Genomic DNA, 13,685 nt, shown 5'->3' on the forward strand with positions numbered 1-13,685 from the left:
GGCCTCGTCAAGCTTGGTTCCCGACGCTGCTAAGGATGGCAACAGACTTTATGAGGCTTCCTGTTTTTCCCAGCCTGTTGACACAGGACATGGGCAAGATACATCATCCAGATATAGAGACTTTACACTTGACAGTGTGGAGGATCTCCCCGAGATCAAGGAGGTTCTAGACAGAGCCAAAAAACCTTCCACCTCTCTGTTGTACAGTTACAAATGGATTTTTTTAAAAAAGTTGCGGAGGCTAAAGGTCTGGTTCCATCCCCTGTTTCATTATCTATGTTGCTACAGTATTTACGATACCTGTTTGATTTCAACTTGATTGTTTCTACCTTGAAGGTTTGCATTGCTGCAATTGTCTCCTTCCAACCTCGGGATTCAGATTCGTCCAGGTTGTTCTTTCACCCTACTGTTAAAGCCTTTCTTAAAGGACTTACTAATTTGAGACCACCAGTTAAGCCACCAGTACCTCAGTGGTCCGTCCACCTGGTGTTACATACTCTTATGCGTCCCCCGTTTGAACCCATGGCCACATGTGACCTCAAACTGTTATCCTTTAAGTCATTGTTCTTGGTGGCCATTACTTCTGCTCGAAGGGTGAGTGAACTAGCTGCCCTTAGATTGGATCAACCTTTTTTGCAATTTTTCAAAGATAAGGTAGTTTTACACCCAGATATTTCCTTTCTTCCAAAGGTGGTTATTGATTTTCATCTTAATCAACCTCTGCTACCTACACTATTTTCTGATCCTGTCAATGACACTGAGCACATGCTCCACACCCTAGACGTCAGAAGAACTCTGGCCTTTTATGTTACTTGGACTAAGGATTTCTGATCCTCCAATCGATTGTTCCTCTGCTTCTATGGGAAGAGGAAGGGTTCACCGGCATCGTCTTCAACACTCTCCAGATGGCTTGTCTCCACCATTTCACTAGCTTATGAGCTTCAACATAAAACTCCACCTGAAGGCCTTCGAGCTCACTCCACCAGAGCCATGGCCTCCTCTACAGCCCTACTACGTGGTGTTGATGTGCCTGATATCTGCAGGATAGCCACTTGGTCGAATGTCTCTACTTTCATCACTCATTACAGACTAGACCTGAGGGCTAAGAAGGAGACAAGTTTTGGGAGAGCAGTGTTGACATCCATCTTCCAGTGACGGCCCTCCTTCCGGTAAGTTAGCGTGCTAGTCACCTTTTTGTGTGCATTCACAGAGGCCACACTGAAGAAAGACAGATTACTTACCTGTAACCATGGTTCTTCAAGTGGACCTCTGTGAATTCACACAATCCCGCCCAGCCTCCCCACTATCCGTCACAGCTTATATCTGGCTCATGCTCACGTACTTGTGGCGGATAAACGGAACTGAGGCTTTGGCAGGTGGAGCATGCGCACTATAGGCAGCCTTAAACTTGTTACTTTTCTATTCAGAGCTTGAGAATATTCCGAGAGGTCCAGTGCAGGCGCTGATTTAACCCTTTTGTGTGAATTCACAGAGGTCCACTTGAAGAACCATGGTTACAGGTAAGTAACCTGTCTGTTCTAAGTCTATGACTAAATCCACTGAAAAACCCCAAAGACTAATTCAGAAATGAGTTTAGGGAGCACCCCCACCCACCTCTTCCTGAAGCTGTTCGACCTGAACCAACTCCTCCTTCTGCCTCTCCAGCCTTTCCTCAGCCTCCTGCAAGGCCCAAGCCAGGCTCAGATCTGTTGGGAAGTTTTTCTCCTCTTCAGCACTCTACTTTGCCATCCTCTGGCTCCAGGTCTTCTCTCTCCCACCCTCACCTCTTGGATTAGGGTTTTCTTCAGGGCCTGTTTACTGCCATGGTTCCCACAGCTTCAGCTTCAGATCAACCCGATGCTGTTCAAAAAGCTTCATCGTCAACATCTTCAACACCAACAGTGCCCCCAAAGCTTCGGCCTCAACCATCTGCTTCTCTGGGAGTCCTTCCTTGACTTTAAACTTTGGATTCATGTGACACGGGGCTGCAATTAACTTCTCTTGGAGCTCCTCTTCAGTTTCCACTTTTGGACCCATCAGCCGTGAATCCACTCAGACTCTATTCAGCCTGTCCTGCTGACAGTCAACATAGCTTTCTCAGACACCCTGTTCCCAGGTGCCTCTGCAAGAGCAGCCAGGAGTCTCCCAACTGCCTTTCACTACATTCCTCTGCACTATTTTGAGGGGATGCATGTTGGAATCACAAACTTAGCAGGCTGATGGGCTTTGTGATGATCACCAGATAATTAGGATAGCAAACAGTCTCTTAGAGATAGAGGTTAAAGAAGTCAGCCACACACACAGGGATGTCTGCCAACAGTGGGCCGCTAGTAGAAGAGGCAGAATAACACCGAGTGGGTTGCCAGTGAATTCTGCCAATGCATTCTGCCCTGCCCCCAGCAGGACTGTGCTTTTATTAACATTACAAACTCACAGATAGTGAACAGTATACAGATAGGTTACAGAGTTCAGATAGGACAATGGTTACATCATGCCTTTAGGATTGGCCTAGGGAAAGGCTCTATGCAAGCTCTCTAGCAAGTATAAGAAAGAAGAAGAATGGTGGGCAGCCATGCCCCTCAGAAGCAGCTGTGACGTCATCCAGGAGGGTTTGCCCTCTACTGTAGATTAAGCCTAAAGCTTAGCAACCTTGGGAATGGCAACCCCACAGATGCATGTCACCATTCTGCCTTCCATACCAGCTCCAACACTATAGGGAACCCTGAAGGTGCCAGACTATGCCCAACAGCCACCAATGGCTACTGGTCACACCCTCAGTTTTGGCACTTTTCCTAACCTCTCAGACATCAGATTCCATGTATGCAGTTTCTCAAACCTGGCCTGTGCAACAACACCTTGCTCCACCCTCAGTCCACTTGGGCTCCATCAACCTCAAAGCATAGTCAAAAGAATTGGAGACATGGGCACTCTGCAGGCCTGACTCAATCTAAGCATGCACATTTTTCTGTTCCAGATATCACCACTCCCATTCTGCGGCATTGGATCCATCCATTTTTGATCCTAGCTTCCATCAGTGAGACACTGTCCACTTGTACCAAGTCCTCCTGTCGTATTCAATGCCTCTCGGATCCAGTCAACAACAGTGGGTCCCATCTCATCAACAATACCAACTTGCTTTGTCTGTCACCAGATTCAATCTCCACCTTTACTATCAATAGCCCCCCCCTACCCTGGCCATTGACATTCAATATCAATACCCTCCCCCTACCCTGACAAGGGACGTGGTGGCGCTGCGGGTTAAACTGCAGAAGCTTCTGTGCTGCAAGGTCAGAAGACCAGCAGTCACAAGATCGAATCTACATGATGGAGTGAGCTCCTGTCGCTTGTCCCAGCTCCTGTTAACCTAGCAGTTTGAAAGCATGTAAAAATGCGAGAAGATAAATAGGTACCACCACGGTGGAAAGGTAACGGCATTCTGCGTCTAGTCACGCTGGCCACGTGACTACGGAAACTGTCTACAGACGAACGCTGGCTCTACAGCTTGGAAATCGGGATGAGCAATGCCCCCTATAGTCGGACACAACTAGACTAAATGTCAAGGGGAACATTTACCTTTACCTACCCTGGCCACCCTCAGATCCAATCTTCACTATCAGCCACCATGCTTGGAGATGCAGTTAATTCAGTCATCCCAACAGCAGGGGCTTCTGCTGCAGCCCCTTGTGTCACATCAACCATCAGCTTCTCCATCTGCTTCAGCTTCATCCTCTTTCTCCCCATTGGAATCTAAGCTTCATTCAGCTGTTACCACTATGCCTAAATTGGAGGTGGGTGACACTAATCCACCATCTCTTTCCAAGAATACTGCCTACTCTGATTTTGTGCTCCTCATGGCTGCTTCACTTATTGTATCTCTGCACAGACTCTACCCAGAACACTTGAATCATCTGTATGATCAAATCACCTCTGATTCTTCCTCTTCTTTTCTCTGCTAGCTCTAGCAAAGGATGCTTGGAAGAAATCAGTTTCTTTAGTTCCTACTGCCAGGAGAGTTGAGAACTTTTACAGGGTACATGATGAAAGACCAACCTTTCTTCTGAAACATCCTTGTCCTAATTCTGTAATCATTGCTACTTCCCAAAATTCACCAAAGCGTAAGCAGACGCCATCTCCACTGAGCAAAGATGGTGGCTGGTGGCTGGGAGGCACCTTTATTCCACTCACTCATTAGCAGTTTGTGTCATCAAAAAATTCTGTATGATGACCTGGAAACTGTCATCCCATTACTCCGCCATGGAGATTGGTTTGCGGTACTATAGCTGAGGCTCCAGTACTTTGGCCATCTCATGAGAAGACTCCTTGGAAAAGACTTTGATGTTGGGAAAGTGTGAAGGCAAGAGGAGAAGGGGACGACCGAGGATGAGATGGTTGGACAGTGTCATCGAAGCAACCAACATGAATTTGACACAACTCCGGGAGGCGGTGGAAGATAGGAGGGCCTGGCGTGCTCTGGTCCATGGGCTCACGAAGAGTCGGACACGACTAAACGACTGAACAAACAAAAAACTATATCTCAAGGATGCCTATGTTCATATCTCCATCAGGCAAGACCACCACCATTTCCTTTGGTTTGCCACTGGCCACTCCAGATTTCTACTTGCAGTTACCTCTTAGTTTAATTCTATGTTAATCAAGCGCTATCTACTGACTCAAGCCATTTATATAGTAAATCCCACCGTTCAGTTGTCGTTTGTACTGGACAGTCTTTCAACACTTCTGATAGTGTATCCATCTCTGCTGCTTTCCCAAATCTTCTCCAAGAGCTCCTCTTGCTTTGGTATCTCTGATTTCTTCCACTTCTTAGCATAAAGAATTCTGGCAGCAGTAACTATATCTATAACTAGACAACTCTTTGTCTTATCTATCTTATCTGGTATAATATTCAATAAAAATAATTCTGGGTTTAGTGGAATGTTATAGAGCAGTATTTTTTGTAACGAAGTATGTACTGCTATCCAGTACTGTTTCGCTTCTTTACAAGTCCACCACATATGATAAAAGCTTCCTTCTTGTGCTTTACACTTCCAACACATGTTGGACACCTCTGTATAAATCTTTGACAGTTTTTTCAGAGTCATATATCACTATAAAACATCTTATATATGTTCTCCTTAAAATTTACTAATTTTGTGAGCTTTATATTATTTTTTCATATTTGCAACCAATGATCAATATCAATATTACGTCCTATATTTTGTGCCCACCTAATCATATGTTCTTTTACGTACAATCTCATCTTGCAATTTAGTTTCAAGCAGATAATCATACATTTTCTTAATTATTAATGATTAATTATATAGGCCTCTGTAGGTGATACCCAGCTTGGTATTTTTTTTAGTATATCTGCTGTATGATCTTTTTCCAAGTTCCTAATAGGCTCTTCTTATCATGTGTGTATTGAAACTTTTTTTACCCTTTATCTTTTTTGTACCTTAAAAAAGCATTCCAGCCTAATTATAGATCATGTCATTCCATAATGAGAATTATTATTAGAATTTTGAATGTTGGTATTTAAAAAAATGGGAAAAATGTAAAAGTTACACTAGAAGTCTCCCTCAAAATAGAATTATCTATTTTTATGAAGAGCAGTGGAACTGAGCAAAAAAAGGGAATGATATAATGAAGTTTTGGAAGTAGTAATTAATGATATTTTGACATGTGATACAAGTTTTAAAAGGGATTATTAAAGAAGAATAAATTTGTTGATATATGGCAAGATTTTTTGGACTTTGTAGTATTGAAAAGGGAAGGCTGATTGTATGCCAACAAGAGATAAGGTCTTTTTTGGAAGGGGCATGGGGCATTTTAATAATTGGTTTGTGAAGGAAATATATCTCCATTAGTCCCTGTGATGGGTGCACAAACTTAAATTATGTTTGTTGAGTTGTTGTGAGTTATGTGTATTTTTTTGTTTCATATTGCTTATTATGTTAGTATATTTCTATCTAATTTGCTTTATTTCTCTTGCAAAAAATAAAACATAAAGACAATAAAGAGAAAGAAAAGAAAATTTCATTTACAGGAATTGACACTTTGCTGAAATTACAAAACATTAATTTTTCTTTATTTTCAGGCGAATACTTCATAGAGATTTGAAAGCTAAGAATATATTTTTGAAAAATAATGTTGTTAAAATTGGTAAGATCCCCTATCTTTTCTTCCTATGATTGTATTCTTCTGTTTAAGATTAATTTACACTGTTACTCAGAATTATAATATATTACAGGTGCTCCAGGGAGCTATATGAAATGTAAAGTACAGGCTCTAATTATTTTCTAGTCATCCATGGAGTAACAGAAAAAGAGGTCCTAAGGCAGGTAGATGTCAGAGGGGCCCTGCTGGGTTGTAGGAGCTAGTATACGTCTGGTGTTTGAACTTGGCTGAGAAGAAAGATACTATGGAGCAGACAGAGTTGTCCTCTCCTCATGTGTACCTCTCTTTTGAGTTTAAATATGGACTCTCACCTACATTTCCCTTTGTGGTCATCTTTTTTTAAATAATAATTTTATCTAGTTATTATTTGTTACATTTATATCCTATCTTTTCTTTAGTGAGCACAAGGCGGGGTACATGGTTCTTTACTTTCCCGCAACAACCTATGATGTATATTGACTGACCCAAGGTCATGCAGTGAGTTTCATGGTCTGTTCTTCCTAGCATTTGACCTCAGTACTAAGAATCATCCTTGTCCTCATCCTAGAACTGGAGAGCTGGAATGGAACCTATGGATCATTGAGTCCAGTCCCTCTCAAGGAGGCCCAGTGGGGAATCAAACACCCAATGTCTGGCTCGTAGCCAGATACCTAAACCACTGAGCTATCCAGCAGTTAATAGCGACTTGCATTGATGTTTTAAAATAATTTCTTCTTGTGTAGTTCAATGTGTGCAGTTTGTTTTCTATATCTTAGGTCCAACTGGAAGTGGCAAGCCCTAGTTTGTGTATGTGTGCGCATGCTCACATACTAATGCTACTCCTATAATTTCTCATCCTACTGTGTGCTGTTGAACAAAACACATTCATGACAGGAGACTCAGGATGCACCTATATGGCCAAATTATCTTGGCCTGGAACAGGCTGGATTGGGCTAAACAGAGTCACTTTGAGGTGTGGTATGTAGAGATAGGCATAAATCAAACCATGAACCAGAAAAACGAATGAACCAGGATGATTTGTGGTTCAGTTCATGATCTGGTTTGGGGATCCTGTTTTGCTGAAGCAGAATGAAGCACTGAACTTTTTTCCTCTTAGTACATCGTTCTGCTTTGGCAAAATAGGGTGCCTGCCCACCCCCTTCCCACTGCCCCTGTTGCCTCCCTACCTTCTCCTGACGCCGCCACCCTACTCAGAGGCAGCAGGCCACCTTCCTTGCCAGGAGCTGGGCCCACTGCCTTTGAGCATGCATCCACCTATCAGTTGTTTATGATTGGTTTCATTCTGAGATTAACCCTTAATTGGGACAAATGCCAGCTATGACAAACATAGGCTTCTCAACTTTGCTGAGGAGGTCTATATGTCTCTGCTTTCAGGATCCCAAACTTTTTGAAGAGACTCAAGATGCAGCAGAAGTGTTCTTCAGTAGAAAACATGCCAGAGACAGAGAGAGCTATCCCCCTGCTCACCCTTTAAAATTAAACTTTTCTTGATCACCTGGATAGGGCTATCTCCATTTCTGAAACCACATATGCCTGGCTTTAACACAGATTTATCCCCTGGGTGAAACACATGACTTCCTGTGTTGGGACACAGCAGTCACATAGAGAAGATAGCCAGCTCTATTAGTCAAAATACTAGGTAAGACTCCTAGTGTGAGACAAATTAAGTGTATTATCTAGTGGCTGAAGGGATAGGAATCCTTAGTGTAGAATTCTTCTCTAGGTAGTAGAAATCATTGCAGTGGATTCCAGCTTAAATGCAAGAAATAAAATGGCACCATCAAAACAATAATATTGAGCTTGTTTTTTTCATCCACCCATTTAACTTGAGTGGTCAACTATTTAAATTATCAAATATTTTTTCAAGGAGACTTTGGAGTTTCTCGTCTCTTGATGGGTTCCTGTGACTTAGCAACTACTTTTACTGGGACACCTTTCTACATGAGCCCGGAGGCACTGCAACACCAGGGCTATGACACAAAATCAGATATTTGGTGAGCAATTGGAATTCATTCTCTCTTTTTCATGTAATCATAATGATAACACTTAAAAAACTCATTGGTTTGTAGGTCACTTTCTATTTGTTTATGTTATTTACTTTATCTTTCCTTTGGGGGGAAATGCAATCATTTGAACAAATATGCTCCTATGTTGCTGGAATATTTCTAACAGAAGATCAGATCTAGGCAAGGACATACACTTCACTACGAATTTGGTAATCTGGAATTTATATTGATTACATTCATTACCCTTTTACAGTTTTTTTAGTACTAACAGGAACCAACTTCAAATGTAACTATTTTTTGACAGTAAGCTATGTTTTATTGTAAGGTGAGCACTTCCAGAGGCCATATGTGCTCACGCCTGTACATTTGAGGACTGCACCCTATACTGTCCCCCCAGCCTCAAGTGGTCTGTTCCTTTTGTTCTTTCCTCCCTTCACTCCCTCCCTCCTCTTCCTCCTCTTCCACTGAAAACATCCCATCAGACCGCTTATGGCAAAAACATGTTATTTTATTTTCCATTTTAGGGGATTATAGTGTATGTGTGTGTGGGGGGGTCTAAAATATGACAAACTTGCTCCCACATCCCCTAGAGGCCACAATGATTCTGAGAAAAACTCTTTAAAAATAATTTTGAGGGTAGTTGTGGGATGCTGGAGTATCCAGAAGTTCTGATATGCTGCAGGAAGGCTACACTTCATCAACCTCTGTTTGATTGGCTTGAAAGTGAGGAATGTATTTCCAGATGTTTGCTCTTTTTTTTTTATCTGCTTACATGGCCAGATTCATCACCTATATCCTGACTTGTTTCCCTTGACATCCAAAGCCGGAAAACTGTGATTACAGCACTGTTTATAAACCAGGATATAATAATCTAGTCATTCACTAAGCTATTCTGCAATTCAGTGAAATCAGGTTCTGATTTCATAATTCCTACATAAAAGGAGACTGCATCGAAATACTGTAGTGTGGGTTCTAGTTATTCATCTTCCAGAACTATTCATTTCATCCTACCATTTTCCAAATAGACACAGCATTTTTTTACTATTAAGCATGGTTTTTCCTCACTGGGCTGCATTTCCCTTCCTGGGTTCTTTTGTGCCTCTGGAAGCTTCAGATTTCCTTTGTTACATTTGGTCCAAGTGCAACACTCACCATGTTTAATTAATGTCCATACACTTGACCTTTGCATGGGCTGAATTAAATTAGCATGCTGGGTATGAAGGATTTATGACTTATGGGTATACAATGCTGCTGTTCTAGCATTGCACTCACGAGCACCAATAATCCAGTCCAGAGATGTGTTCTTCTAATGTGGTTGGTGCCATGTCTATATTGGGCCTTATTGCTCTGGCATTTTAGGAGGACAGGCAAAACAGCAGTGGGAGCAGAGGAACTAGGTGAACATCAGTTGTCATATGTCTCCTCATTTGTTCTTGTACTTTTGTCCAGAATTGACCATACCCCAGTTCACATATCTTCTGTGTAGCTGGAGTGGAACCCGCTCTGTATGTAAACAGGATTAGGTGGAGTCAACTCCTTGTGTTCCTTCCTTTTGGATGCTTTAGAAACTGAGTTATGAGCATCTAACTTTTTTCAAAATTTAACACTTCTTAAAATGATATATTTATTTTACTCTATATAACAGTCGCAGAAGGAGTATAAATGCAATATAGGGTTTTTGTCATTGTTCCTCACAGAACAAAAGCCTTTTTCATGGATGATGCCTGAGGTCTTTCTCTTGAAAATACACTGGTTCTTGGGTGAAATGGTGTGGCTGCCTGTACAGTATACACACCAATAACCTCAACTCCTTTCCCTTGATAACGCTTTATATCACTATGTTGAAGTTAAAAGAAAAGTAAAGAGCTCTGTGCTATGCATTCTTGTCCTTGAATAGGAATGGATTTTATGTCAGTCTTCTTTGTTCCTTGCTGTACAGGACTATCAGAAAACACTGAATGGACTAAAATATTGAATGGTTTCAAAAATGTGGGAGAAACTTGAACAGAAAGCATGAATGTGAAGACACAATTGCAAACAGGCTTCATGTATGGAAAGATGCATATTTTAGATCCCAGCCACAGTACTCTTGTGCTTAGGAGTAAAGATCGATGTAGCCATTCCAAAGAAGCCACTGCAATTGGTTCACTTGGTTTTGCCATTTGCAAGACAGACCTTCAAACTGTCATGTCAAATGCTAGCTTCAAAAAACTAGTTTCAGGTCTGAAAAGTCCTTTACAAGATCCCTGGAGCAAACAGTGTAGCACCTCTGTGGGTATCATGGAAAATCTAAAATGGTGAGTGGATTCCAGACCCAAGTGTGCAGAAAATTTGTTTTGATTGACAGCACTTGGAATCCCCAAGCACACATGATTATTGGAAATTGCCATCCAGAAAAGTAAAGTTTCCAGGCTCTGCTCTTGGACCAGGGAAGCGGCAGTATCTTTCGGCATAAGCCAGCTGATGGCAGACTTGTAGGTGTATTTGTTTTATTTTTCTCCATAAATTGAATGTGGAAAGGAAAAGGGAAAACTACCATGAATGAGGTCATGGCACTTCCAGAGAGGTCTGCTGCTCCATCAAGTATTATATAAAGTCTGTTTTCATCCTACTGAAATGTCCAGCACTCCCACAAGTTGATAAAACTGTACTTCTGTATCACTTCCATTATGTATTTTAAATCCCACGTGAAGGGAAAAACAAGATTTGCCAGGCTGAATAAATGCTAGGCGGTTCTCTAATACAAAGGAAGTGTATTTCATTTTCAGATGAAGGGGAGTTGTTTTTCTTATCAACAAGTATAAAAGTGCAACAACTCTAAGCAATCACCAGATACTGATTTTTTTTCTGGAGAAATTTTTAATGAAAGACTTGAATGGATTGTCTGTTTGTACTGTATACATGCATTCATTCATTCCAGGTCACTTGGATGCATTTTGTATGAGATGTGCTGTTTGGATCATGCATTTAGTGGTCACAATTTTTTGTCCATTGTACTCAAAATTGTGGAGGATGAAACACCCTCTCTTCCAGACACATATCCAGGAGAACTTGATGCAGTACTAAACTGGTGGGTATTATTTGTTAATTCTTTGCTGGTTTTACCCTCATTGATTTGCAGTAGTATGAGAACTGATTTCTTTCATTAATATTTCAGTATGCTGAGCAAGGATCCATCACGGAGGCCAGCAGCAGCAGAGATTCTAAGAATTCCATGGATACATGATCAATTGCAGGTATTTGATATAATGCAACAACAGATGTATTAGGTTGGAATGTGTCCATGGTAGAGCACTTAAGATGGTAAAGGGTCTGGAAATCAACTCCTGTGAGAAGTAACTGAGGGATGTGTTCATGTTTAGCCTTGAGCAGTGGTTCCTAGCCTTTTGGTTCCCAGATGTTCGTGGAGTGCAACTCCCAAAAATCCTCACCAGGAAAGCTAGTGGTGAAGGCTTCTAGGAGTTTTAGTCCAAGACAGGTGGGAGACCAAGGTTGAGAATCACTGGCCTACAGAATGGAAGGCTGAGAAGAAGATGTGATAATGGCTTTCAAGAAGCTGAAGAGCTGTCATATGAAAAATAGACCAAGCATGTTTTCTGTGGCTTTAGGAGGAAGGACACAAACCAATATGAGAAATGACTGCCTGATGGTAAGAACTGTTGGACAGATGGAAGACAGTGGACTTTCTCGCATCAGAGATTTTTAAACAGAGGTTGAAAGACCATCTGTTGGGGATGTTTTAGCTGTGGATTTCTGAATTTCCAGGAGTTTGGATTGGATTACTTTTTCGGTGCCTTCCAGCTATACAATGTTCTCTTCTATCAAAACAGTATTCTTCAAAGCATGGATTCAAAAAAAGAAAATCATGTCTCCTGTTTGTCTCTTGTACCATTGCTCCTATTGTGCCCCTCTTCCCTATCTCCCACAATCTGTTATGTCCTTCTGATGTGGAGACAATAATCATTTATTGATTACAAAGGAAGAAATGGGGGGAAGACACAGATGAGTGCCTCTTTCATTGAGTGTAATGGCCAACCTAGCTGGAGTAGACTGATGCAGTGGGGTAGAATCAAAAAGACAGAATGCATACAATCCAGTCCTCTGCTCAATGCAAGATTTGTAACATGAGATACCATCACAGCATATATTTTCTTTTAAAAATGGGAAAAATCATGAAACACTTTAGTTAGTCTGGTACAAAATAAACAGTGACAATTGGTGTTGCTTTGTTTCCTCTTGTAGAGTATGAAGTGTAAATTCGCAAATATAAATGTGAAGGACCAGGTGGTTAATTCTCAAGAAGAGGCTGCTCATATCATGAGTGCTGTGTGAGTATAGAATTACCTTAATGTTAGTGAAACAGAAAAGCAAGTGATGAAGGAGAGAAAAAATCTATTCCATGCATGCAGTTTCATCCTTCAATTCATAAATGTATTTTCTATTGTTCCTCAAAGGTGTATTTAAATGCTTGCAATAATTAACAACACAATTCAATGATAAGATATTGTTTGATTTCCAATAACAGTAAGGATAACTGTTGCCATTATTACTTATACCAACATAAATAGCATACTCAGTTTTACATAAGACATGTGTATTAAGTTGATTTAATTTGAAGGGTACCAAAAGACAATGGTTTAGCAGAAATTTTAAAGCTGGTAATTAATTTCTTATCCTTTTTATTTTCAGTTGGATCAGGCATTCCACTTCTTTTCTATCCTTAGACTGCAGTTAGTGTAGCTTGATTCCATTAATCAGCAGTTGCTGCATTACACTGCTGGGGAAATTATTTCCTTTGCTGTCTTCTTGCTTGCTGTAAGCAATATTTCTTCTGCCTACACATAGCCAGAAATCAGTAAAGATGCAAAGTGTTAGTTACTTTAGACATCTCAATCTTTATATCTCACTGAATTTCAAGAACATGAATGCCAAAGATGGTGTCAATTTGTTTGTTCACCACTTAGAGAGTAGGCCAGTTCAGCCAGTAGGCAGAGTGAGAGGACTTGCTCACGCAGCCGAATGTAGGTGTGTCATGAAAAAGAAGCAGATAATTAACTGGTTAATTATTTTTGTTAATATTTTTGAAAGTGTTTATTGCATTTTGACTACTAGAGACAGGGAAAGGAGCTGAGATGTTTTGCTTCAGGTTAAGTACCTTGCCTGGCTTTGAATGCTATGTATTTGAATGTCTGGGGAGGGTATTTTCCCTCTGTTTCAGGCAGCAGAATACTTGTTCTGGTTAGAGCAGTGGTCCCCAACCTTGGGCCTCCAGATGTTCTTGGACTACAGCTCCCAGAAGCCCTCACCACCACCTCTGCTAGCCAGGATTTCTGGAAGTTGAAGTCCAAGAACATCTGGAGGCCCAAGGTTGAGGACCACTGGGTTAGAGAGCAAATAGGTAGAGATGAGATACCACACCGCAGGTTAGTTATCTTCTGCTGTGTTGTCGCAGCCAGCAATGTTTGCTTCCTTTCTCCTCCCATACAATCTGCAGTGAGTTATTGG

The 13,685-nt window shown here is 41.2% G+C and overlaps 1 protein-coding gene across 4 annotated transcripts in view; it reads left to right on the forward strand.

Annotated features, from left to right (window-relative positions):
* The window catches only part of NEK11 (NIMA related kinase 11), a 185,290-nt gene that overhangs the window by 92,249 nt on the left and 79,356 nt on the right, over positions 1 to 13,685 (forward strand). For 2 of the 4 annotated variants that reach the window (XM_078377350.1, XM_020806878.3), the window contains 5 exons: positions 6,095 to 6,159; positions 8,042 to 8,168; positions 11,101 to 11,250; positions 11,338 to 11,416; positions 12,423 to 12,508. In XM_078377350.1, the coding sequence (XP_078233476.1) occupies positions 6,095 to 6,159; positions 8,042 to 8,168; positions 11,101 to 11,250; positions 11,338 to 11,416; positions 12,423 to 12,508 (507 nt within the window). The remainder of the gene's footprint in view (positions 1 to 6,094; positions 6,160 to 8,041; positions 8,169 to 11,100; positions 11,251 to 11,337; positions 11,417 to 12,422; positions 12,509 to 13,685) is intronic. The other 2 variants (XM_073003497.2, XM_078377349.1) reach the window with 2 other exon arrangements.

This window comes from Pogona vitticeps, chromosome 6 (assembly GCF_051106095.1).
Source record: "Pogona vitticeps strain Pit_001003342236 chromosome 6, PviZW2.1, whole genome shotgun sequence".
NCBI classification, from domain to species: domain Eukaryota; kingdom Metazoa; phylum Chordata; class Lepidosauria; order Squamata; family Agamidae; genus Pogona; species Pogona vitticeps.